At 37.7% G+C, this 27990-nt stretch overlaps 1 protein-coding gene across 3 annotated transcripts in view; it reads left to right on the plus strand.

Moving 5' to 3' along the window:
• Positions 1-27990, plus strand: part of VPS36 (vacuolar protein sorting 36 homolog) — a 52518-nt gene that overhangs the window by 9939 nt on the left and 14589 nt on the right. The window contains exons 2-9 of one of the 3 annotated variants that reach the window (XM_004388068.2): positions 7651-7719; positions 9783-9853; positions 18415-18529; positions 19550-19639; positions 20380-20466; positions 25536-25568; positions 25684-25761; positions 26392-26526. In XM_004388068.2, coding sequence (XP_004388125.1) covers positions 7651-7719; positions 9783-9853; positions 18415-18529; positions 19550-19639; positions 20380-20466; positions 25536-25568; positions 25684-25761; positions 26392-26526 — 678 coding nt within the window. Of the gene's footprint in view, positions 1-7624; positions 7720-9782; positions 9854-10561; positions 10600-18414; positions 18530-19549; positions 19640-20379; positions 20467-25535; positions 25569-25683; positions 25762-26391; positions 26527-27990 lie in introns of those variants that run through there. The other 2 variants (XM_023742219.1, XM_023742220.1) reach the window with 2 other exon arrangements.

Consider the following 27990-nt stretch of genomic DNA (forward strand, 5'->3'; position numbering starts at 1 on the left):
GTTTGATTGTATTCAGGAAACTTCTTAGCTTTGGTTTAGTCCAGTTGTGCTGACTTCCCCTGTAGTGTTTGCTGTCCTTCCTTTTACCTAAGATAATTCTTACCTACTATCTAGTTAGTAAATAATCCCCACCCTCGTAACCATCAAAGAATGTTTTCTTCTGTGTTTAAATCTTTTCTTGAGTTCTTATAATAGTGGTCTTATACAATATTTGTCCTTCTGTGACTGACTAAATTCACCCAGCATAATGAGTTCCAGCTTCTCCATGTTATGTTTCACGGCTTCATCATTGTTCTTTATCATTGTGTAGTATTCCACTGTGTGGATATACCATAATTTGTTTATCCATTTGTCCACTGATGGGCACTTAGGTTGTTTCCATCTTTTTTGCTATTGTCAACAGTGCTGCAATGAACATAGCTGTGCATATATCTATTCGTGTGACGGCTCTTATTTCTCTAGGATATATTCCTAGTAGCGGGATAGCTGGATCGTATGGTATTTCTATTTCTAGCTTTTTAAGGAAGCACCAAATCGATTTCCAAAGTGGTTGTACCATTTTACATTCCCACCAACAGTGTATAAGTGTTCAGTCTCTCCACAACCTCTCCACCAAGGCTGTGATCTTAATGGTAACAGACTGCCACATCTTTCTCCCTCGAAGCAGCTGGTGGATTCGAACTGTGAACCTTTTGATTAGCAGCCAAGCGCTTAACCACTGCACTGCCAGGGCTCCCTAAAAATAGCATAGTAGACATAAAATAGTGTTGTGGACAGCATTGTATTGAGGGTGAGAGCCAAAGAAGTTTACCATAACACAAATTTACAGTCACACCCAGGGTCGGGAAAATGTTAAACCATTGTTGGCTTGTGTGTTTATTATAAAGAAATAATTCATGTTATTAATTTTTTTGTAAGAAAGATGTTAAATAAGGTGTTTTTAAACAGAAACATACATAAAACAAGGTTATGTATTGATTATTGACAAAAATGTGGCTGGAGGCTTGCAAGAACTTAACCATTTACTTACCTTGGGACAGTGGCTCAGTATTCACTAATTTGGTGTTCACGGTGACTTTATAGAACATAAATATTGTGAATGTCCTGTGTGTGTATGTGTGTGTATGTGTGTGGAGAGAGAGAATGAATGACCGAATGAATAATTATATATAAATAATTTGCGAAGTGTATCCCAAAATGCTAGAGTTATCACTTAACACTGGTTGGTATGATTATGAGTGATTTCATTTTCTTTTGTAGACTTTTTAAATAATACTTTCCAAGTTTTCAATAATGAACATACATTACTTTTATAACCAGAAAAATGTTAAATAAACAAAAGTAGGGTAAGAGCTTATTCAGTGAGTGCTTGCGTTAGATCAGCTTTTAAATAGTTAAAATGATTCCAGGTTGGAGTGGTAGAAGCAAATCGGCCTAAACTTGTCTGTCAGGTTTGGATCATAATCCATTGGAATACCTGAATGGAATGATTGCCCAGTTTCTTCATTTACATCAGCACACATTTGTTAATTGACATAGCAGTGGAACATACTCTGGCTTGAGTTTTAAATTCACATCCTTATGGTTGGATATCAGTAAGATAAAATGCAAAGTTTCTTACTCGGAGCAATTATACTCTAATGCAGCATCATATACTCTCACATTAATAGTATATTTGCTTTCAGAAGAGGAAAATCTTAACTCTTTGGCAAAAGAGAGGTTTTAAAAAATATCTTAAACTCATCTATTTTGTTTTGTATAAACAAGATTAACCAAAACATCTGAAGTCAGTGTCAGGAGTACATATGTGTTCTTCCTGATTCTGAGGAAAACACGCAACTTGTAAGGTCTTTTCTCTGAAATGTTGAAGTACTTTGGTGGAATAATCTCTCACAGAGGATATTTAAACTAGATGCTTTAGCTGGTCTCTTATCATTAAAATGTATTAATCGTGTTATTATTTAATGCATATTATTAAAACATTAGTAATATAATCATAGCTTAAAAAAATAAAAAACCCACTGCTATCTAGTTGATTATGCCTCATAGTGACCCTATTAGGACAGAGTAGAACTGCCCCATAGAGTTTCCAAGGCTGAAAATCTTTATGGAAGTAGACTGCCACATCTTTCTCCTGTGGAGAGGCTGGTGGGTTCAAATTGCCAACTTTTTGGTTAGCAGCCCAGTACTTGACCATTGCAGCATCCAGGCTCCTTCATAGCTTACTTGTAGAAAACAATTTTTAAAAATTTATGTAAAAAAAAGTGTGTTGGTTATTATGCAAAGTCTTTTTTGACAAATGTTTTGGTGTGTGATTTAACAAAAAATAGTTATAAACATTTCAGACATGTCTGTATCAAATTTAACTTTTTATTTTATTAGACAAATAATAAAATGGTTAAATATAGATGAGAGAAAAGAAGGAACTTGAAATAATCAGTAATCCTACTACCCATAAACAGTTATTTTTTCGTATTCTGTGTGTGCTGTTGGGCATGTGTGTGTAATAATGCTGTATATATTATTTTGAAATCCACTTTTTCCTCTACTAATATCATGAGTATCTTATATTAAGTGTCAACTGCATACATAATTAAATGTATGGTTATTTTTACTGGGGTATGATATATAATCTGAAGCCCTGGTGGTGCAGTGATTAAGTGCTTGGCTGCTAACTGAAAGGTCCGCAGGAGGAAGATGTGGCAGTCTGCTTCCATAGAGATTTACAGCCCTGGAAACCCTATAGGGCAGTTCTACTCCATCCTACAGGGTCGCTATGAGTTGGAATTGACTCAATGGCAATTTTTTTTTTTTATGATATATGATACATTGTACTTGTGTTTTTACTTGACAAACATTTCCAGCCACATTCTCTTAAACTTAAATTACTATTTGTAATAAACTAGATACTCACTACAAGGCTTTCCTTTGAGTTTATGTTATGAGACAGTCTTTTACACAGACCAGCCTTGTAACTTTTGAAATAACTAAAGGCTCCTGGAAAGGAGTAGGCAAGCCTTGCCTTATGGCAAATTCCACTTTCTAGTAATTAGAATGAAGATAAACTTCCAGTATATTTCTTGCTTTTAACAGAAATGAAAGGGCTTGATTTATTAATCTCTTAGGTTTTCCATTCTAAAACTGACTTAAATTTATATAGCTTTCAGTACCTAATAACAAATTATAAGAATTAAAGATTTGGGCGGAAAGACCTAAAGAATTACCTTTGTGATTGTATTGTAGTTTAAAAATTTTTTTTAAATGCATATTTTGAGTAGGTGATATAGTCCCAGGATACGAAATTCAAATGACCCACCCCAAAGAGTGTAAAGTTAAAAGTTTCCCTCCCACCCTGTCTGTTGGTTACCAGTTCTTTTCGGAGTCAGCCAGTGTTATCATTCTAGAGAGCTTTATATATGTATGCAATAAGTATTTGTGTGAAATATATTGTCTCCTTTTAAAAATATAAATTTGTAATATACTACGCATACTATTGTCAACCTTGCTTTTCCCACTTAACAATCTACTAACAATACCGTATTTCAATTGAAAGCACTTTTTTTTTTTTTTACCTTTTTAACAACTCTGAATTAGAGTACATCTTCCAGCCAGTGGCATTTAGATTTTGTCAAATACAGTAAGTACATAAATGTACAATAAGTATTTTCATCCTTTTTAATGAATGCATAGTAGTGCATTGCGTGGATGTACATATTCCTATTGATGGACATTTAAATTGTTTCCTGTCTTTTGCTTTTACAAACAAACAGCAATGAATAACATAGTGGGCGCTGGTGGCGCAGTGGTTAAGCATTCAGCAGCTGACCAATAAGGTCAGCAGTTTGAATCTACCAGCTGCTCCTTGGAAACCCTATGGAGCGGTTCTGCCCTGTGCTACAGGGTCCCTGTGAGTTGGAATCAACTCGCTGGCAACAGATTTTTATATGTCATCTTAAGGTGTCCTGGTGCAGTGGTTAAGCGCTGGCTGCTAGCGGAAATGTCGGCAGTTTGAACCCACCAACAGCTCCGTGGGAGAGAGATTACAGCTTTGGAAACTCTGTAGTACAGTTCTACTCCGTCCTGTAGGGTTGCTCTGAGCTGGAATTTACTCGAGGCAAAGGGTTTATATATCATCTTAAGGAGCCCTGGTGGTGCAGTGGTTAAAGCACTTGGCTGCTTACCAAAAGGTTGGTTGTTTCTCTTCTGAAGAAAAGATGTGGAGATCTGCTTCCGTAAAGGTAACAGCCTAGAAAACCCTCTAGGGTAGTTCTACTCTGTTACTATGAGTTGGAATCGACTAGATGGCACAGAATATACTTCGCATACGTGTGAATTTGTCTGTAGGATAAATCCCTAGAAGTGCAATTATTGGATCAATAGAAGTGCAATACTGGATATAGTCATAATTTTGACAGGTCTTAACAAGTTGCGCTCCAATGTGGTTGTTCCTAGGGAGCCCTGGTGGTACAGTGGTTAAAGTGCTTGGCTGCTAATTGCCCATTCCTTTAGTGGATTACAGGGTATGTTATGGATTGAGTTGTGTCCCTCAAAAATATGTGTTGTAAATCCTAACCTCTATGCCTGTGGTTATAATGCTATTTGGGAATGGATTGTCTTTGTTATGTTAATGAGACAGGATTAGAGTAGGATGTGTCTTGAATCAATCTCTTACAAGATATAAAAGGAGGAGATTAAGGAAGCAGATGTGGGGGAAAGATAGATGCCAAGCCACGTGAAGATCGCCCAGAATCAGAAACTCAAAAAAGGCAAGGACCTTCCTCTAGAACCAACAGAGAGCTGGCACCCTGAATTTGGACTTCTATCTTCCTAAACTCTGGGAAAATAAATTTCTGTTTATTAAAGCTACCTGCTTGTGGTATTTGTTACAGCAGCACTAGATGACTAAGACAGGCTGTTTTCTCATTGATTTGTAAGAGTGCTTTATATATTTTATGGAAATGAGCCCTTTGTTTCTGATGTGAGTTGCATTTATTTTTCCCAGTCTGCATATCTGTCTTTTATCTTTGCCTTTGGTGCTTTGTCTATGAAGAATTTGTATATGTCTGTGTGTAGTTGAATTTATCAATCTTTTTCTCTAGTGCTAATGGAGTGACTACCTTTCTTAGAAAAGCCTTCTGTACTCTGAGATTATTTTAAAATTCATGTTTTTTTCTAGTGCTTTTATAATTTTTTTATAACTCTTAAATATTTCATCCATCTAGAATTAATTTTGGTTCGGTGCATTAGGTATTCTTGTTGTTAGTTGCTGTCAAATCGATTCTGACTTTACCGTGACCCGATGTGTACAGAATAGAACTGTACTCACAGGGTTTGCAAGGCTGTGACCTTTCAGAAGCAGATTGCCAGGCCTGTCTTCTGAGGCACCTCTGGGTAGGTTCAAACCGCTAACCTTTTGGCTAGTAGTTGACTCCTTAACCATTTGTGCCATCCAGGACTCCTGTGTTAAATATCTAAGTCCAACTTTATGTACTTTTTTCTTACCTGGAAACCCATTTATCCCAGTGCCATTTATTGAATCTCCATAGTCTTGTATGTGTTTATACTTGCAGATTTTATTATTTAATTATTTAAAAAATTATACAAGTGTTATAAATGAATTCAATCTCATTATAAAACAATTTAGTCAATATGAATATGGTAAAAAAAAGGACCCTTTGCTTCTCTTCCTCCCACTCCCTCACTCTTTTTCTGAGGTAAGTAATCATTGTTAACAGATCACAGTGTATTGTTTTTAGATCTTTTCCTATTACTTATGTATAGATGTTTTGTGTATATGTATATAAAACAAACAAACAAACAAAACCTATTGTCGTTGAGTTAATTCTGACTCTTTCTGTTATGGATTGAACTGTGTCCCCCAAAAATGTTTGTTAACTTGGCTAGTCCATGATTCCCCGTATTGTGTGAATGTCCACCGTTTTGTCATCTGATGTGATTTTCCTATGTGTTGTAAATCTTATCTCTATGATGTTAATGAGGTAGGATTAGTGGTAGTTATGTTAATGAGGCAGGATTCAATCTACAAGATTAGGTTGTGTTTGAAGTCAGTCTCTTGAGATATAAAAGAGAGAAGTGAGCAGAGACACCTGGGGACATCATACCACCAAGAAACAAGAGCCAGGAGAATAGTGCATCTTTTGAAGCCAGGGTCCCTGCATGGGGAAGCTCCTTGACTGGGAAAGATTGATGACAAGGACCTTCCCCCAGAACTGACGGAGAGAGAGAGAGAGGGGGGCTTCCTCTGGAGCTGACACCCTGAATTTGGACTTCTGGCCTCCTAGACTGTGAGAGAATAAGTGTCTCTTTGTTAAAACCATCCACTTGCGGTATTTCTGTTATAGCAGCACTAGATAACTAAGACACCAACCCTATAGGACAGGATAGAACTGCCTCATAGGGTTTCCAAGGCTGTAAATCTTTACAGGAGCCACATCTTTCTCCCATGGAGTGGCTGGTGGGTTTGAACTGCTGACCTTTAGGTTAGCAGCTAAGCACTTTAACCACTGCACCACCATATATATATGTATGTGTATATATATATAATGACACATTTTTGCAAATAATGTGCCCACACGTATAACGTGTGGAAATGATGAAATTAAGTAAAACATTTCTGGCATAGCATGCACATGCATATACTGTGTATGTTTGTGACATATCCAGATGTGAATTTTGGCCTCATTCACCTAACCTCTCATATTACCACTCCCCCAAAAAAACCAAACCCATTGCTGTTGAGTCAATTCTGACTCATAGCGACCCTATAGGACAGAGTAGAACCGCCCCATAGGGATGGATATTGTTCTGTTCATTTTCTTTCATCTCCTGCTTTTGTGTATAAAGGTAGTCTGAAAATGTTACTTTTGTAGTTCTTTGTGCATTCATACTCTTTGGTTTCAACATGGTGTCCACTGCTCCATTCATGAGAATGATGGTGATGTTTTATCAGGAAATTACAAAAGTTAAATTTTGTATACCACTTTTGATCTACTGATAAATACTTTTGGCTTATATTTCAAACAATACAAAATCAATACCTACCTTAAGTTTCCATGTGATCAGAAATAAAAGTAGATGTCAGCAACATGTAAAAAAAAAAAATGGCATAGTGCCTTAGGAAAATAACACGTGGAGGTGGGGTGTGCTTGGCAAAAAACGTATAATGTGTGCATTATTTGTGTGAAAATACATTGTGTGTGTATATGTATGTATCACACATATTGTTGGGATAGATATATGATTATATTTTATGTGATATGCTGCAGATTGCTTTTTTTCTCACTAACTCTGTGTCTTAGAGTTCCACGATAGTCCATATAGCTCTGCTTCATTGTTCTTTTTTACCTCTGTGTGGATTCCCTATTATGGATGTATCATAATATATTTAACCACTGTCCTATTGTTACACGTTTCGTTTGTTTTCAATTTGTTCCTAATTCTATCAAAGTTGTCTATGTATATAAAACTTAAGTTTATGAAGTGTATACCATTGCTTGTCTTCAATTTGTGATAAAGTTAATTCTAAAATGTTTATGCATATGAGTAACTTAGTATTGTATAAGTCACAAGAACATCTGGACACCGTTGAGTGACATGTTATTAGTATTTGTGATGATCTTATCTTTCTAGATGAAATTTGACACTGGGACCCTCCTTCTTAGTACACACCGACTGATTTGGAGAGATCAGAAAAACCATGTAAGCCAGTTTTTTGCATCTGTTCTACATTTAAAATCACTAAGGTTTTTCTTTTCCTTTTTGGCAAAACTGTAAATAAATGCAGTAAATTTTCATATTCATAATGTCAAAGGAGTATACCCTATATGTGCTCTCTGGATGGAGTGCGGGCGGAGGAGTTAGGGTGTTGTCACGTGCGCTCCCTGGATGGAGTGCAGGCAGAGGAGTTAGGGTGTTGTCACGTGAGCTCCCTGGATGGAGTGCAGGCAGAGGAGTTAGGGTGTTGTCACGTGAGCTCCCTGGATGGCGTGCGGGCAGAGGAGTTAGGGTGTTGTCACGTCAGCTCCCTGGGTGGAGCGTGGGCGTGGGCGGAGGAGTTAGGGTGTTGTCACGTGAGCTCCCTGGATGGAGTGCAGGCAGAAGAGTTAGGGTGTTGTCCGTCGTTCGGTTCTAGAAAAGCTTGCGTAGTTACTAGGTGTGAGATCATGGTGACTCCTTTTTTGTTATCACCAGTCAAATCCCACTCCATCCCTGAATGTTCCTTGTGTAAGAACCCGTCATTAGTTGTGAGGGGTTCTCTCCCAGGTTGTTGGTGAGAATCAAGTGGATAGTTCTGCCATGAAATGCATACTTTTACCTAGATGTTCAGAGGAACTGCGTCTAGGTCACTCAGCCAGAGGAAGACCCCCCTTTCTAATTTTGGGAATGGAGAGCAGGTTATATGTATGTAGAGCTGATATCTCTAATCCAAGAGCTTTAATTTGAAAGTATGTATATATACATAAATTTCAGTGTTGCCAGTAAGATAAGCTATCTCGTGTATGTTTTTTTTCCTAATAGTGCCATCCTACCCCATGAAATTTTAATAGCACAGGTAAACTATATACTCTATTTTGGCCCTTTCAAAGGCCTTTAATCATAACACTAAGACTTTTTTTTTGTTCTGCAAGAACCAAATTTTGCCCCCTTGGGTACAGTTTTTCCCCTATCAAGAGTGCATGCTCTAGACTCCTAATACTATTTAATTCTTTAAAAAGAAATATACATTCTGTAAAGAAATCTTTTTATGATAGAAAGTTGTCCTTAAACCATATGTTTATAAACTAATTAATCTTAATATAATTTTTTGATTATCATATGAAGAGGCCAATTTGGAGAAATCCTTAGACCTGTTACTTGTTAGTAATATATAATATTTTTTTAATTAGATGTACTGTTAAAGGGAAGCTATGTCGGTATTTTTTGTTAAAAATTGTATGTATTTGGAGGTGAAAAATAGAAAATTATAAAGAAGAAGAAAAATCACCCATGTAACACACTCCTTAAAATTGTTTGGATTTATCTGTTTGAATTTTTGTTTTCCATATAAGTAAATATTACATGAAAATGTTTTCATATAAATATTATTTTAAAAAAATATACCTACTATTCATATTCATAAACCAATTAAAAAAACAAACAAAAAATTATTGCCATTGTCTGGATTCCAACTCATAGCAACCCTATAGGACAGAGTAGAACTGCCCCATAGGGTTTCTAGGGAGTGGCTGGTGGATTTGAACTGCTGACCTTTTGATTAGCAGCCGAGTTCTTAACCACTGCACCACCAGTGCTCCTCATACCCACTAGGATGACTGTTATCAGAAAAATGGAAAATACCAAGTATTGGCGAGGATGAGGAGAAATTGGAATCCTTGTGCTTTGTTGGTGGGGATGTAAAATGGTGCAGCTGCTGTGGTGAACAGTTTGGTGGTTCCTTTTCCCATCAAACCTTATGAGTTGCTAAAACAACAATTTTTTAAATATATGTTTTGCCAGAATAAAAAAAAAAAATACCTACTATAAAAACAAAGGTAGTTACAGCTGCATTTAAACTTAACTTTGATGTTCTTCCAGACAGCGAGATGCCATCGCACTATTGCTTTTATTTAATTTTTCTTTAAGTTTATATAAGGAATAAAATAAAATTTTTTATTATTTTCATTATTAAATACCTTATATGTAAATGACACTCTATTAAATGCTACAAACCAAGGCTTTCTGACAAGTCTTAAGAGTCTTGTTTTCTATTGATTTCTTCCTAGGAATGCTGCATGGCCATTCCTCTTTCTCAAATTGTGTTCATTGAAGAACAGGCGGCTGGAATTGGGAAAAGGTAAGCTCTGTGTATTACAGTCTGTATTCACAAAAAGATGTTTTCAGTCAAGCCGTTATCCTTACCTTAGCTGATTTATTGCTGTGCCGTAACCACTTATGTGGGAATATGTAGTCAAGCTCCTTAAGAAGGTGTTTGCCTACTTTAGTGTCATGATATAGCCAGTCATTCGTAAAACATGAAGAAAGTCCCAAGAGAGTTGCCTTGATATCCTTGGGTCATTATAAATAGAGGTGGGCCAGCTGTCATTGTCCATATTCCAGATACTTGCTTTCACATGTCTGTGTACCAGCTGTTCAGTACTTAAAATCAGAAATGACCCATCTGAGAAAAATAACTGACTTTGCTCCTATTTCTAGATGATCATTAAGTTTATTAACTAACATTGACTTTTTCAGGAATCAGTGTTAGAGTATATTAGTTATTGTCTAAACTGGGACATTTAAAAGAGTGATAGGGAGTATTATTAATGATTAGACCGGTGCAACAGGCACAAAATCAGATGGACCCAGGCACATCAGGAGACGTGGTCACTCTGGCTTAAAGCTATAGGGTCAAGTGTTTTTGTTTATTGAAGTATACCAATAGTTTTGGCTCTCCATTTTAAGTGCATGTATTGAGGGAGACTTAGAGATGAATATTGCTAGTATGGATTTTTTTTTCCCATACAGGTCCTTCTTTAGGTTTGGCATTTTAGATGCTTCAGTAGAAGTTAAACAGATGTTGAATTTCACTGGAAATGCAATGTGCGTCTTAATTGTATTGTTATAGCTACTATAAAAGATCCTTTATTTGACATAAAAGAAACTAATCAACATTGTGAAAAGTTGAATAAGCTATAGATTTGTAAATTGTTCCTTTAATTTCTATTTCCCCCATTACTCACTTTTCTCCATCTTTACTAAGATATAGAAAGTAAAACTTTAAGGGTGTTCCAGATCATTTGAATTTTCCTTTGCTGTGTTCCACGAAAATTCTGAACTCTATAACAAAAGTATTTACAATATTTGTCTTCACATTAATGCTGTATTTTTTAAAACATCCTTCGTGAGGCGGAATTCAGTAATATGCCAGGTTAACTTTTCTCAAATATTCTCTTTAATCCTAGGGCCCCTCCCCCCCAAAAAAAAATCAAAACAAATCAATTAGCATATCTTACTGGTTCTGTGCGGTAAGGATAAGCATGCATCCAGTCCCCAAAATGTGGAGATTACTCCATTTCTCGCCTTCCCACTTCTCCATCCTCGTTGCCAGCCACCCCCGCTGCACTGTCTCTGACCTTAGTCACGCAGAGCTAAGTCAGAGCTCACAAGTTAAAAGGACACTGTCCTTCAGACTACCAAATAGGCAGACACTGGCTGCGATTTTAGGGAGTCCACACAACACCCCAACCTTCTGACCTGCTAGCTGCCAATTCTGGGCTGGTTTCCTACTACCCTTTCAGGATACCAGCTGCCAGCTCAGGAGTCCACACAACACCCTTACTTTCTGACCTGTTGGCTCTCACTGCCCCTTTGGGTTGAAGAACTCACTGGAATGACACGCAGAATTCACAGAGCATATACCATACTTACGACTACAGATTTATTATAGCCAAAAAGGATATAAATGAAGAGACACATAGGGCGAGGTCTGGAACAGTTCCCAGTGTGAAGTTTCCGTGTCCCAAGGGACATGCTACCCTCTTGAGAGCAGTTATTCTCATCAACCAGGAAGCTATCTACACTTCCATGTGCAAGGCTTTTATCAGCCAGTCTTGCATGATAGGCTGAATCATGCCTCCTGAGGCTAGTTTATATCAGCCTCCCAAGTGAGTCTTTTCTGGTCTGGCCAGCCCCTACTCAGCAGCACAGATTATCAGGTGTGGCCTTGAAGTCCCAGATCAAGGCACCGTGGTTACTTCAAGGGTTATTTCTCTAGGGCCAAGGACAAAAGCCACCTTAGGGTAAATCTAAGTCCTTTTCCCTACAGATTCTGAGATGTATATATCTTTTGTCCTTTAATCTCTCTGAACTCAAGATGCTTCTTTGGTGGATTATAAATTTGATGAAATATGGTAATTGAATGACTCAACAAATGAATATATGAAAAAATGGCATGGATCTTTTATGCCCGCTCTGGAATTTTTTGGCTTCATTTTGCATCATAGTCTTTTAGCTTTTCATTGGATTTCCTTTGGCAGAATCTGATAGTAGGGCTTAAGTTTTTTAGTTTTACAGATTGTTGATGTTTTTGCTCAGTCATCCTACCCTGATTGTCATAGTTTTGTTGCTTTACTTAATGATTTACTTCAGTCCTATGATTCTGCTTGCACAGTTTATTTGCTCACCTCACTTAATGATTTTCACCACAAAGGAATAGATGAAGAGGTCTTACAAGGCTGGGCACAGTTCACTAACCAAAGCATTCATTACACTGAGAAGGTCCAAAACCCAGTGTTTCAATTTTATGGTAATATTTAGGTAACCATATGGGCCTAAACAAAGGAAATTAAAATTAAGTAATAGGCGTATCTATAATGTGATCATAAAGAAAAAGCTCTAAACTAGGTATCCATGATATTTTGACTTTATGAGTTTTTTCAATTTTTCTTATCTTTATAAAAGAGCGTTAATGAGCAGGTTGAGAAAAAGAAGAGAAAAACATTTATAAAGCCAAACAATTATAGGGATATTTTTAATAGCATAGAAGATAGTGGTATTCATAAATATAATGGTAGTTTATTTTCCTAGAGCAAAAACAATTTTGAGAATTGTTTTTGCAATTGAGTATCTTTCTAGATCATGCTGTTGATCGAGTGGCATTTTCCAACAAACAATACAGTAGAATGTTAGTTTTGGATGGAGTTTTAATAAAATGTCAGCTGGTCAGTTTTGCACAGATAAATTTTCACATTTTGTTTTCAAATGAGTAAGGTAGTGTGCTTTGGCAGAAATTACAAGCCCCCTTGGAACCTCTGGGGATGACTCTATAGATGGAAAACCCTAATCATCTACCACCCAAAATTTAGCAAATTTACTTTGAACTTATTTTCTAAAACCATGTTTGTATTTAATCCATAGAGCTAGCAAGTGGAAATTTTTTGGTTCATAACAACAACAACAAAAACACCCATTGCTGTGAAGTTGATTCTGACTCATAGCAACTCTATAGGACAGAGTAGAACTGCCCCGTAGGGTTTCCAAGGAGTGGCTGGTGGATTTGAACTGCTGACCTTTGGGCTGGAAGCCTGAGCTCTTAACCAGTGTGCCACCAGAGCTCCTTTTTGGTTCATAGTAAGTTTTAAATAGAGATCTTCTTGAAAAGTTCATTAATCCTGAATTAATACAATTTTTCTAAATTTTGTTAATTTTGTTGTTGAGAATATACACAGTAAAACTTACACCAATTCAGCAGTTTCTACAGTACAATTTAGTGATATAGATTATATTCTTCAAGTTGTACAACCATGCAACCATTCTCACCCTCCTTTTCTGAGTTGTTCTTCCCTCATTAACAAAAACTCACTGCCCCTAAGGTTCCCATCTGATCTCTCGTGTTGGTTGTTGTCAGTTTGATCCCATATAGATAGTTCTTTTTTAAAAAAATTGTTTATTGTGCATTAGGTGTAAGTTTACAGAGCAAAAAAATTTTATAGGTCACTGGGTGGGTCGTGCAGAAACTCTCACCAACGGTTCCAGGCAGGCAGAGCTGTTTGGGGGTTACTCCGAGCAGGCACTGGCCTCTGGTTGTGGGGGTGGGGCAGTTTGGGGGGAGGGTGAGGCAGGGGGGATGTTGCCTGTCCACGGAGATCCGGTTTAGGGATGCTTCTGCCTGCTACAGCATGTCACTAGGGAGGTTGTGCAGCTGGTTCTTGGTCCCCTTGCACAGGTGGCTGTAGCGAGTAGCAGGTACTGTCATCCTCAGGCCCGTGGTGCTGGTGTACAGAGGGAGTAGGAGGCGCTGTTGGACCTTAGGCCCCTGGAGCGGGTGGACAGAGGGAGTATGACGTGCTGCAGGTCCGTGGGCCCCGAGAGTGGATAGCTGAATGGAGGGGCGGGCGCCTCCAGTCCATGGGCTCCCAGCTTAGGGCCAGGGTGATGGTGGGTGCTGCTGGACTGGGATCATGTGCAAGGACGGGGGATGGGCAGAGAGTGCTGGGGAGTCCCAGAGGTATGCAGGCCTTTGGCATGTGGGCCTGGGGTGGATGCCGTGAGTGTGGTATGTGCACTTAACTTTCACAGACAGGAAGCATTCCTGCCTGGCTCTGGATGTGAGTGTGGAGTCACTCCTGCTTGGATGCACCAGGTGCTGGGGCTTTTGCCTGGGAACGTTGCTTGCTTTGTCTCAGTATGGCTGTGCCGTGCAGATTTGGCTAGCAAGGTGTTGGTGATTTGTAATTCTCCATGTCCGCTGTTTTTGTACTGTCTCTCCTTCCACTTGGTGCTCAGTTCAATTTTTCAACCTTGTCTTGGATGCTCTGGGTTCCAAAGTTGTCATCTATATCCAATTCACTTGCTTTCTTGGGTCCTTGTTGTAAGAGGGATGTTGTGAAGCATCTGACTAGTCCACCATCTTGGACAGCCTCTAGATAGTTCTTTAAAGAATATAATGCTCAAGGCAGACTTTTTTTTTTTACTAGTTAAGCTAGGCTGTTGTTTAGTTTTAAGATGACTTCGGGGGTTATTTTTGGTTTAAGGTTTAAAGATTATCTCAGGGCAGTAGTTTCAGGTGTTCATCCATCCTCCATGTAAATTTTAAATTCTGTTCTGCATTTCCCCCCTTTTGATCAGGATTCTTCTGTGGAATTTTCCATCAAAATTTACTGTAATAGTAGCTGGTCACCATCCCGTTCTTCTGGTCTCATGGCAAAGGAAGCAGTTGTTCATAGAGGCAATTGGCTACACATTCCATATCTTCCTCTTATTTATGACTCTCCTTCTTCCTCTGTTGTTCCAGGTGAATAGAGACCAATTGTTGTGCCTGGGATGGCCGCTTGCAAGATTTTAAGACCCCAGGCACTACGAAACGAAGTAGGAGGTAGAACAGAAGCACTAAACACATTATTCTGCCAGTTAACTGGGATGTCCCGTAAAATCATGACCCTGAAACTCCAAATCAAGAAACCAAATCTCATGAGGTTTTTGGTTGTATATAACCAGCCTCAGCAGCTACTCTTTTTTTTTTTTTTGTCATTGTTGTAAATATATCTACCACACAACTTTTACCAATTCAACTTTTTACAGGTGTATAACTTATTGACAGCAATTAGAATAATTACCTGTGCAACCCTACCTTAAATCAATGTTGTTTTTCCATCACTGTTAACCCCCCTTTACCCCTTCCCTCATGCCCCTGGTAACTACTAATAAACTTTGGTCTCTACATGTTTGCCTTTTCTTGTCTTTTTATAAAAGCGAGGTCATACAGTATTTGCCGCTTTGTAATTGGCTAATTTTGCTCAGCATATTGTCTTCCTGTTCCATCCATGCTGTAGCATGTATCTAGACTTCATTTCTCCTACTGGCTGAACAGTATTCCATTGTATGTATGTACCACATTTTGTTTATTCATTCACCTGTTGATGAGCATTTAGATTTTTTGCACCTTTTGGCTATTGTAAATAGAACAAGTCTCTTTTTGAGTCTCTGCTTTCAAGTCTTTTGGGTATATACCTAGGAGTGGAATTTCCATGTGATATAGTAGTTCTATTTTTAGTTTTTTGAGGAACTGCGACATGTTTCCACAACGGCCGTACCATTTCACATTCCCCCCAGCAATGGATAACTGTTCCAGTTTCCCCACATCTTTGCTAACATTTGTTATTTTCTGTTTGTTTTTATCTTAGCCATCCTAGTGGGAGTGAAAATGGTATGTCATTGTGGTTTTGATTTGCATCTCTCTGATGGCTAATAATGCTGAGCATCTTTTATATGTTTGATGGCTATTTGAATGTTCTCTGGTGAAATGTCTGTTCAGGTACCTTGCCCATTTTATGATTGGGTTATTTGTCTTTTTGTTGTTAAGTTGTTGAAGTTTTAAATATATTTTGGTTACTAGATTCTTGTCAGATACATGGTTTCAGAAGATACTCATCCACTCAGTAACTTGTCTTTTCACTTTTTTTTTGTAAAATCTTTTGATGAACAAAAGTTTTTAATTTTTATGAGGTCCCATTTATTTATTTTGTCTTTTGCTGTTTTTGCTTTTCTTATTAGATAATCCATTGCTGAATGCTAGGCCGGACAGCATTGCCCCTGCTTATTCATCTAAGAATTTTATGGTTTTAATTTGCATATTTAGGTCTTTAATCTATTTTGAACTTGTTTTTGTGTATGATGTTAGGCATGGATCCTGTTTCGTTCTTCTGCACGTTGAAATTCAGTTTTCCCAGCACCATTTATTGAAGGCACACTTCTTTTCCCATCGAATGGACTTAACACCCTTGTGGAAAATCTGTTGACCATAAATGTGTGGGTTTCTTTCTGCTCTCAATTCTATTCCATTGGTCTATATGTCTATTGTTATACCAGTTCCAGGCTGTTTTGATTACTGTAGCTGTACACTATGTTTTAAAATCAGGAAGTGTGAGTCCTCCTACTTTGTTCTTCCCTTTCAACATTGTTTTAGCTATTCGGGGCCTCTTGCTATTCCATATAAAGTTGAGGATTGGTTTTTTCTATTTCCGTAAAGAAGGCTGTTGGAAGTTTGATCCAGACTGTGTTGAATCTATAGATTGCTTTTGGTAGTATTGACAATTAGCAATATTAAGTCTTCCAATCGATGGATATGGAACATTTTCCCACTTATTTAAGTCTTTTTTAATCTCTTTTAGCAGTGTTTTGTACTTTGCATTGTGTAAGTCCTTCATGTCCCTGGTTAGAAATATTCCTAGGTATTTTATTTTTTTAGATGCTGTTGTAAATGGAATTGTTTCCCTACTTTCTCTTTCTGATTTCTCCTTGCTAGTGTATACAAACACAACTGATTTTTGTTTGTTGACCTTATACCCTGCAACTCTGCTAAATTCTTCTAATAGCTTTAAAAGTCTTCTTGTGGACTCTGGGGGATTTTCTGTATATAGGATCATATCATCTGCAAATAGAGATAATCTTACCTCTTCTTTTCCAATCTGGATAATTTTTATTTCTTTTTCTTGTTTTATTGCTCTGGTTTGGACTTCTAATACACTATTGAATAGAAGTTGTGAGAACAGGCACCCTTGTCTTGTTCCCGATTTCAAGGGGAAAGCTCTCAGTCTTTCTCCATTAAGTATAATGTTGGCTGTTGGCTTTTCATACATGCCCTGAATCCTATTGAGGAATTTCCCTTCTATTCCAGTCTTCTTTAGGGTTTTCATTGGAAGGGGTGTTGGATTTTATCAAATGTTTTTTCTGCATCCACAGAGATGATCATTTGGTTCTTTTGTTCTATTGATGTGATGTATTACGTTTAATGGTTTTCTAATGTTGAAACACCGCTGCATTCCTGGAATAAATCCCACTTGGTCATGTTGTATGGCTCTTTTAATATGCTGTTGGATTCTGTTCACTAGTATTTTGTTGAGGATTTTTGCATCTATATTCATAAGAGATATTGGCCTGTAGTTTTCTTTTCTTGTGGTGTCTTTGACTTGAGTTATCAGCGTTATGTTTGCTTCCTAGAATGAATTAGAGAGTATTCCTTCCTTCTCTATCTTTCGGAAGAGTTTCAGCAGTATTGGTGCCAATTCCTTTCTAAAATGTTTTGTAGAATGCCCCAGTGAAGCCACCTGTCCTGGATTTTTTTTTTTTTTTTGGAGGTTTTTGATCACTGATTCAGTCTCGTCTGTGTTACAGGTCTGTTCAGACTTTGTGTTTCTTCCTGAGTCACTTTGGGTAGGTTGTGTGCTTCCGAGAATTTGTCCATCCCATTTAGGTTATCGTTTGTTTCTTACAGTTGTTCGTAATATTCTGTCACATTTCTCTTTATTTCTGTTGGGTCAGTTGTAATGTCCCCTCTTTTATATTTTATTTTAGTTATTTGCATCTTTTCTCTTCTTGTCTTTTTCAGTCTAGCTAAGGTTTGTCAATTTAATGGATCTTTTCAAAGAACCAACTTCTGGTTTTATTGATTCTCTCTATTGTTTTACTGTTTTTGATATTGTTTATTTCTGCTCTAATCTTTGTTATTTCCTTTCTTCTGGTAGGTTTGGGCTTAGTTTGCTCTTCTCTTTCTATTTCCTGAAGTTCTTGAGTTAGGCTGTTAATTTGTGATCTTTCTTCTTTTTTTATATAGGTATTTATTGCTATAAGTTTCCCTCTGAGTACTGCCTTTGCTGCGTCCCATAAATTTTGGTGTGTTGTGCTTTCATTTTTATTTGACTCTAAGAAATTTGTCATTTCTCTTTTGCTTTCTTCCTTGACACATTGGTAGTTTGTGTGTTATTCACTGAATTAGTAAAATTTTTAAAAGAATGCTCTCAGATAGTCTTTGTTTCTGTATGAATTTTAAAGGTGATCTGAAATATATTAATATTTATGAAAATGGAATTGATGATTTTTTAAAGGCAATTAAATACATTATATTTGCTCTTTGTTTAGTGCCAAAATAGTGGTTCATCTTCACCCAGCTCCTCCTAACAAAGAACCTGGTCCATTCCAGAGTAGTAAGAATTCCTACATCAAACTCTCCTTCAGAGAACATGGCCAGATTGAGGTGAGTTTCTGTATAAATAAAATTGGCCTGGAAATGTGTGTGTGTGCATTTTTTTGTTGCTTGTTATGATGGAAGGCAATATTGTGCAGTATACCATGTTTCACTATATATTTACAATAAATTTTTTATGATATCTTAAGCCTTATCAAAGAGTGGGGAATATGAAGTTTAGGTTACAGTAGGAAAAGAAAGCAGGGGGGTGCAGTCACAGAGGATGGAAATATGCTAATGATTGTAACATTTTCAGTGGTACAGTTTGGTAAAGGGACAGAGTGTGATGCAGTGAAACATTATATCACCTCAGTATCTGGAAGCTCACCATCCTTCAGGCAGGTAGTCTTTTATCTTGATTAACTCTATACAGATCTAATCACCCTAGTACTGATTCCACAGTATAATAGTTTATATGTCTGATGGATAAGTTACTGTACAAGTGTGTTCTTAAGACATTTCCAAGTGTATGTTTATATTCCCATCAATACCATGAATTATTCATATATTTTTTTCCTGCAGCCCCTCAGCCAGTGCTCTTCACACAATAGGCGCTAAGCAAATACAAGTGACTGAAGTCATTGTCTCTGTAGTTGAAAAACGTTTGACTTTTTGTGAGTATAGACATTTTGGCCCTCACTTCTGGCTTCCAATTTTAAGTAGACAAATTATTTTCTGCTTCCTTCATGGAAAATGGCTGTGTGTTTTTCCTGGCACTGTGTTTATTTCGCTATAGGTTGAAAACAACCCACATACGCAGGATTGGTTAAAGTAAATCTACTTATTTCATTGTCACTTATCCCTTTGTTAAGAATAGCCCACTTTATATGGAAGGTTAGTTCCTTCTGTTTTTTTTCCTTTGTGCTTTCTGAGGTTGATCCAAGAAAAGAACTTCCTTTGATGTGTCTGAGAATTCTAGACTTGTTGCAAGTGACTGAACAGACCTTTGAACTGAAGAAATGTTGAGTAATGATTTGTACGAGGATGACACGAAGTGACTCATTGAAAGTGTCTGCATTTATGTAAAAGTTTTACAGGCGTCTATCAGAGGAAATGACACAGAGAAGATGGGAGACTATGCCGGTTTCCCAGTCATTACAAACAAATAGAAGACCCCAGGTATTTTTTTAAACTGTTTGTTAATACAGTATTTTCAGCTCCATGCTTTCTTACATCTTCATTAAGGAAATGACTGTTTATAGAACTTGCCAGAGACCAAATAATATTCTGATTATAAATCTATTTCCAGCACCTAATTTAGTGCTCCTGAGACAGTAGGCACTTCATAAGCATAAGTGATTCCTTACCAGAGTAATTCTCATTGTGGTGGAAGGTTCCACTCACTGCTTTTTGTTCTTTGTAGTCAAGAGCAAACATCCAAAAGAACAGACATCATTGCTCGGTGATGATCTGCAGGCTAGTCTAAGTTAATCACCAATGTGAGCAGGCACTCAAGTGGATGCAGTTAGCTTGTATACTGTCAGGTGCCAAAATTTTAACCACAATTTTTTGAACATTTGGGACCCTATTAAAAATCTGATACAGAATAGCTTCCAAGGAACAAAAATGAATAGCACACATAATTTACATCTAATATGCAGGGTAAAATATACTATTTTATTTTATGTTAATTTTTTCTTCAATGATTTGAGGATCATTCTGTATGGTAAGAAATATTTTGAAAGGAAGCTAGATGTAATTGTATGCTGTTTTTCTTTGTTTTTAGTAGGTCCTTTCCCGCCATTGAAAACACAATGTGGTGGACTAGAAAAGATTTTGTTTCCTTCCAATATGTGTGTGTGTGTGTATATATATTGTGTGTATATATGTATATGTAACTTTCTACTTTTGTTTTTCAGTCAGGAAGAATAAGGGCTGTAGGAATTGTAGGTATTGAAAGAAAACTGGAAGAAAAAAGAAAAGAAACTGACAAGAACATTTCTGAGGTAACACACAAGTTTTGGTCAGGTATCTTTTTCAGCCATTTATGTTTATGCTTTTTGATACAGCTGCGACTGATTGCATTCTGTAATTTGGAATATACTTCATTTGCCTGAAGCCATGTAGTCACCAATTCCATTTTACAGTTGTATCTCAATTTAGCCAAAACATGTTTTAAAAAGCTTTTTCTAAAAAGGAAAAAAAAAGACAAATTTGTTTTCTGTGATGTTAGAAAACATTATAAAATGTTGTGTGTAAATTTCAACTGTAGATGGAATTGATGGGCAAATACTCATAATGAATTCAGGCTCTTCTATATAATTATTTTGGAACCTTGGCTAACTTAATTGAGAGAAAAATGCTATTCTGTGACCATTAACCTTGGCCAGACACCACCCAATTATGCTAATGATCCCTTTGACAAAAGTAGAGGCAATGCCTTTTCAGTGGACAAGACCAGGACTTGTTTTTAAGTGTAATGAACCTCATTGGATCATATTGATGCTTCTTATTCAAATTCAGGACAATAATACTAAATAATTACTGAAATAGGTAAAAAGAATTTTTTGTATATACTCCCCCTGTTCTCACATTAAAAATAGGTGAACTGTGTCTGTGTTGTCTGAGCATTTGGCCACTGCATACCCTTTCCCCTTTAGCCCTCATTTAGTCTCAAGTTTTATAAGTAACTGTATATTTAATGGAGCCCTGGTGGTGCCGTGTTTGAGAGCTCGACTGCTAACCAAAATGTTGACAGTTCAAGTCCACCAGCTGCTCTTTGGAAACCATATGGTGCAGTTCCACTCTGTCCTATAGGGTCGCTAGGAGTAGGAATTGACTTGATGGCAATGGGTTTGGTTTTGGTTTATATGGTTAATAAGGAGCTCTAGTGGCACAGTGGTTAAAGGACTCAACTGCTAACCAAAAGGTCGGGCAGTTTGAACCCACCAGCCGCCCCGTGGGAGAGAGACGTGGCAGTCTGCTTCTGTAAATAATTACAGCCTTGGAAACCCTATGGGGCAGTTCTGCTGTGTCCTATAGGGTCACTGTGAGTTGAAATCGAGGGCGATTGGTTGGGTTTTATGTGTTTAATACTCACCACCTGTCTTACATTGAGCCCCCTCTGGTCATTTTGGTTATCTGAGGCTCATTCTTTAGTAGATGTTTTCGGGAAGTGCTCATGGGAATAGTATTCCCTCGATCTCTGGCATGATGATAACAGTCGTGTTCCTTACATGTGAAAGTCAGCTTTGCTGGTTTTAGAATCCTTGGCTCTCACATCTTTCCTTGAGTGCCTTCAATATGTTACTTCATTTTTTTTTTTTTCCCTTTCTGACATGAAGTGTTACTGTTGAAGAGTCTGATAATCTTATTTTTCCCATTAAAAGTTACTTGCTGTTTTTTGTCTAGATTCCCAAAGGATTTTTTTTTTTCTTTCTCTTTAAAGTCTAGTAATTTTAGTAGAATGTGTTTGTATATTACTCTGGGTGTTATTTGCAGATACACAATGTGCTTTTTCAAGATACAGTTTCAAAAGGAATTTTTTTTTTAATTTCAGGGCTGTTTTTCTGTATTATAATTTTCAGTAATTGCTTTAGTTTTCATTTTCAGGGACTCTATTAGCTGTATGTTGCATCTTTACTGCTTATCTTCACTATTTGTGACTGTCTTTCAAATTCTTTTTATCTTTGTTTTTTCTTTAGAAAGTATTCCTCTTCTGTCTCTCTTAAGGTGTTCTCTGCTGTGTTTAGTCACTGGTGTTCTGTCTAGTGTAGTTTTTATTTCTGAAAAGATATTTTCTCTTTTCTTTTTAATTCTCTCCTGAATCCTGTCATCTGATTTTTTGTTTACATTGTCCTTTCATATCTTGTGTGATTTCCTTAACACGTTTTAGCTCATTTTGAATTAGAAGGTTTAGTTTTGATCTGATCTGTGGCTATGTCTTTCCGGCATGCTTTTATAGTGGGTAGAATGTTATTCTACCTTTTCCTTTTTCTTATGACTTTGTGTGGGATTTTACCTTGGTACTTTAATTCTTATGTGAAATTGATTTTCCTGAACTTTAGAGGGAGGCCTAGTTCAGGGTAGCTTTTCTTATTTCCCAGGGTTCCCTCCTCTGCTGCTCCAAGCAATGTTAAAAAAATGGCAGTTCCTCTCTGTGGTTTCCTGGCTCTCTTCCCATCCCCCATTTTTATCTAGACCTTCATTTTCCTTCCTCTCTATTGTCTTTACCTTGCTCAGTTTTTAATTCTTCTTCCTGTAGTTTCTCCTCGGGACGGATTCTGTCCTGGGCGGCCAGGTCAATTTTGAGAGTTCTAGGGGCTAGGACGTGTCAGCCCTCGGGCCTTGCTGACGGCCCCTCGCACTCACCGCGGGATGAGAACCCGGGCATCCGAATTTGCAGGCAGGTGTGCACCTCACCACGTTGTGCCACCCCTCGCCAGCCAGCTCAGGGACAAGGTGCTCTCCCTGCCCTCTTTCTTCCAGTGACTCTCCTTGTCATCCTTTGTGTCGTACTCAAAACTACAATTACGCTCTATTCTTATTAAGAGGCTGAGGCTTACTGCTTCAGTTAAGTCGCACCTGCTAAAAGAGGGCATGGAATGGTGAGCTAATTTTGCATCATTTGTATTCCTTTTTTTGGATGTTGCCATACTAATCTGCTGTTACGTTCACAATACTGTTTTTCTTATTTATGACATAAGTTACTCTGTTTCAGTCTACTTTTCATGGAGGTGCAGTTTTCAAAAGATTTTCTGCACAAGCCGCATGCTTTATCATGCAGGTCATTGATTTATTTAGCGACTGTTCTTGCTCTCTGTGCCAGGCCCCGACCAGATGCTGTGGGTGCTGCGGTGATACGCCAGACACAGGCAGGCAGACAGGTGTGCTCTCCAGTGCGAGAAATGCCACACTTGAGGGAAATGCAGGGTTCCACAGAAACACATAGAATGGCCCCTGACTTTGGGGGTTAGGGAAGGCTTGTTTACAGAGTAACATCAAAGTCAAGGCCTAAAAGATGGGCAGGTGCTAACAGGTGACCAGTAGGGCTAAAAGGGATCCAGGCAAGGGGAATGGAATATGCAAATACACAGAATCAAGAGTACTGGAACAGAATATTCAAGAATATATTAATGTTTACTGAAGCTAATAACTAATGACTGAAAGTCAGTAAGAATGCTCTCAGTCATCTTAAGAGGATACCCTATAGTTATGAAGCAGATGCCATTTTCCTCAAAATTGGAGAGGAAATTTGACTATGGACATGACAGAGGGGTGGGAGGCTTTATAAACTGGTAGAAAAAGCAGTGAATGGGCGTGTGCCTCTGTTTTGCGTTTCCACATGAATTGCTTTTGTTTTTATTGTAGGTAGTTTCTCCACCCGTTTTTTTGGACATTTGGCTAATTCCAAATTCTAGAATAATAAGAAAGATAGAAATGAGGATGCTTTTGTTCATATTTTATAATTACTTAAAATATAAACCTTCTAAGACACTATATTCATTTTTCATTAACCATTCTTATAAGCAATAAGGGCTAGTTTTTGTATTCTCTGTGGATTCACTCTTATTTTTAGCATATTTTTCCTCTGAAAATATAATACAATAAATAAAGTGGTTTACCATATAAAATTTTAAAGGGTTGTCCTATTTTATTTATACAGGTAAAAGAAATCTAATAATATTTTGTATATTGAAAGTAAAAATCTAAGTGTGTAAAATGTTTGTGTGCTTCAGTTTTGAGAGCTCGGTTGGTATGTGATTTGCCCTTAATTTGAATGTTAGAATTGACTTAGGTTTGCAACTGGTGCCCAGAGTTTCCCACAAAAGGTTTCCTGCATCTGCTGTGTGTTGCTGATAAGAGTCCCATGTTTAAGCCTTTTGTTTATCTGAGGAAATTCCTGTTAGGTGTGTGCACATTTCCCTTTGTTTTCAGTATTAGCCTTAGTGAGTTGGCCACAAGAATCTTACATGACACTCTATTCTTTTAGCAAAATCTTTTTGCAGCTGGGGATACTTTCCTGCAAGTAATTAAGATGGGCATAAGCTGATCAAAGCCTGCTGGCCCCTATTGTAGACTGAAAGGCTTTTCAGTTAATGACAAGGTGCTTAGTTGGTTTTTAAAAATAACATCTGTGCTTCATAAGATAGACATAAACTATTCTGCACTGGAGGTGTATTTTCAGTAACTTGGCATAGTTTATTATAAATATGCCTGTTTAAGTTTGAAGAAGTCTTTGAAGTGGATGTTCACTGTAGTAAATTAAACAATTGATGGGTTTTGTTTAATTTTTGATAGTGTCTGAATGTTTTCCTTTTGCAATATCGGCCATACTCAAAACTACAATTACGGTGTATTCTTACTAAGAGGCTGGGGCTTACTGCTTCAGTTAAATCACACCTGCTAAAAGCCAAAATTATTGTACCCAGAGGGGTGTTCCTACAGCTATGTGTGGCCATTTCAGCCAGGAACGCTGTGCAATGCCTTTGATTCCTGACTTCCTGTCAGGAAATGATTTTGGGGAAAAACCAATGACAAATGTCTTACTTGTGTCAAAGAACAGTAAATATTTTCTGAACGATTACTGATATTACCTTTTATTTGTTTGATCAATAATAACTATTTTCTCTTTGAAAATTTAAAGTTTTTTGCAGTTTGTTTTGGAAAATGTATAAATAAAATTATTAGAATGAGGTAGATTTATTACTTGGATAGGAGGCTTGGTGGCACATTGGTTAAATGTAAGGCTGCTAACGAAAAGAAAGGTCGTCGGTTTGAATTCACCAGCCGCTTCACAGGGGAGAAGACCTGATGATCTGCTCCCGTAAAGATTACAGCCTAGAAAACCCTCTGGGGCAGTTCTCCTGTGTCACATGGGGTCGCTATGAGTCGAAATCGACTCAGTGGCACCTAACAACAATAACAGTGTTAAATGTTTATATAAATAAACTGGTATTTATAAGAAAATTTCATAAATTTTTATCATAGGGAATAAAATAGAGTGCTTCATTGCTTTAAAACATTTTAATCCTTAAAAAGGTCTATTCTAACACAAATTCATTTCTCATTTCAGGCCTTTGAAGACCTCAGCAAGCTCATGATCAAGGTATATGCCCTTTAGACCACTAAATTCATGTCAATTATGGTACAATTTCGAAAACATATTTTGTTAGCAGACACTTTGGAGACAGTATTTTAGAGGTCTTCTTTTTTCTTGACAGGCTAAGGAAATGGTGGAGTTATCAAAGTCAATTGCTAATAAAATTAAAGAGAAACAAGGTGACATCACAGAAGATGAGGTAAATAGGTTGCTTTTTTAAGGCTTGAGAAACTAGATTACATAAATGACACAATGATATTTTGGTGGTTTACCAGTTTTCTTTCATAACGTAGTGTTTTATTTCGTCTAGGACTTGAGGATAAGTGAAAGTGCCAAAGACAGAGCCAGCCATAAAAACTTTGTTAAGGGCTAGTAGGATTAAAGGTGATTTCAATACCTTCTCATGGAGTATAGAAAACAGATACTGAAATGTGTTAAGGAGTGGCTTATGTAAGTTTTGATATTTTTTTCATTAAATTTGTCTACAGTCTCATCACAGCCATTTTCCTTTCTAAGTTTCAGGTCGTATCCTTTGGTTAGCATTAAATACAGCATAGTTGCTACCTGAATCTCTGGCACCAAAACTTGTGAGGTAAACGGAATATGAGATGCCAAGGTAGTAGAAAGAGGAAGAATGATTAGATTTCTCCAAGGAACTACTAGAAACCTGCTTCCTTACAGTTTACAGCATAGACACATAGTAGAAGAAATGGGTGAATAAAGAAATACTGAGTAGAATTGAATTTTTGCTTGAAGCATTTGAAATGTTGAGGGCAGGGAGGACTGATTCTTTATATAGTCTTTTTGTGCATTTTCTCCTGTCGTATAGACAATCAGGTTTAAATCCTACTTGCTGAGCATGGGAATTGCTAACCCAGTTACCAGGGAAACCTATGGCTCAGGCACACAGTACCACATGCAGCTGGCCAAGCAGCTGGTTGGAATACTGCAGGTGCCTTTAGAGGTAAGAACTAAACCTAAATTTGTTCTTCTTTTTCTTTTCATTGTTGTAATTAAATGAAGTTTACATTTCAAGTTAGTCTTCCATACAAAATTTTTTTTTTTTTTTTACTTACATTGTTATGAGACCCCTACCACTCACCCCATTCTGCGACAGCACACTCCTCCCCTCAATCCCTGATTCCCCATGAACATTCAGCCAGCTCCTGTCTCTGCCTTCCCATCTGTCTTCTGGACAGAAGCTGCACCTTTGGTCTCTTGTATCTACTTGACTAAGAGGCACATTCTTCATGACTATCACTTTATGTCCCACAGTCCAGTCCAATCCCTGTCTGAAGAGTTGGCCTCAGAAATTGTTTTAGTTCTGGGGTGATAGTCCAGGGGGCATTCCTTCCGGGGCACCTCCAGTCTCAGTCAGACCATTAAGTCTGGTCCTCTTACTAGAATTTGAGTTCTGCATCCCATCGTTCTACTGCTCCATCAGGGACCCTCTGTTGTGTTCCCTGTCAGGACATTCATTGGTGGTAGCTGGACACCATCTAGTTCTTCTGGTCTCAGGCTGATGAAGTCTCTGGTTTATGTGGCCCATTCTGTCTCTTGGGCTAATACTTTCCTTGTGTCCATGGTATTCCTCATTGTCCTTTACTCCAGGTAGGTTGGGACCAATTGATGCATCTTAGATGGCCGCTTGCTAGCTTTTAAGACCCAAGACGCCACTCACCAAAGTGGGATGCAGAACATTTCCTTAAAAAACTTTGCTATGCCAGTTGACCTCGATGTCCCCTGAAAGCATGGTCCCCAGACCCTTACCCCTGCTACTCTCTCAAAGTATTTGATTGTATTCAGGAAACTTCTTAGCTTTGGTTTAGTCCAGTTGTGCTGGCTTCCCCGGTAGTGTGTGCTGTCCTTCCCTTCACCTAAGATGATTCTTATCTACTATCTAGTTAGTGAATAACCCTCACCCTCCCTCCCCACCTGCGTAAACATCAAAGAATGTTTTCTTCTATGTTTAAACCTTTTCTTGAGTTCTTATAATGGTGGTCTTATATAGTATTTGTCCTTCTGTGATTGACTAAATTCACTCAGCATCATAAGTTCCAGCTTCTACCATGTTATACAATGTTTCACAACTTCATCATTGTTCTTTATCGTTGCATAATATTCCATTGTGTGGATATACCATAGTTTATCCATTCGTCCATTGATGGGCACCTAGGTTGCTTCCATCTTTTTGCTATTGTGAACATTGCTGCGATGAACGTGAGTGTCCGTATATCTAATCGTGTGATGGCTCTTATTTCTCTAGGATATATTCCAAGGAGCAGGATAGCTGGATCATATGGTACTTCTATTTCTAGCTTTTTAAGGAAGTGCCAAATCGATTTCCAAAGTGGTTGAACCATTTTACATTCCCACCAACAATCTATAAGTGTTCCAGTCTCTCCACAATTTCTCCAGCATTTGTTAT

This window comes from Trichechus manatus, unplaced genomic scaffold, assembly GCF_000243295.1.
Source record: "Trichechus manatus latirostris isolate Lorelei unplaced genomic scaffold, TriManLat1.0 scaffold00205, whole genome shotgun sequence".
Classification (NCBI taxonomy): Eukaryota; Metazoa; Chordata; class Mammalia; order Sirenia; family Trichechidae; genus Trichechus; species Trichechus manatus.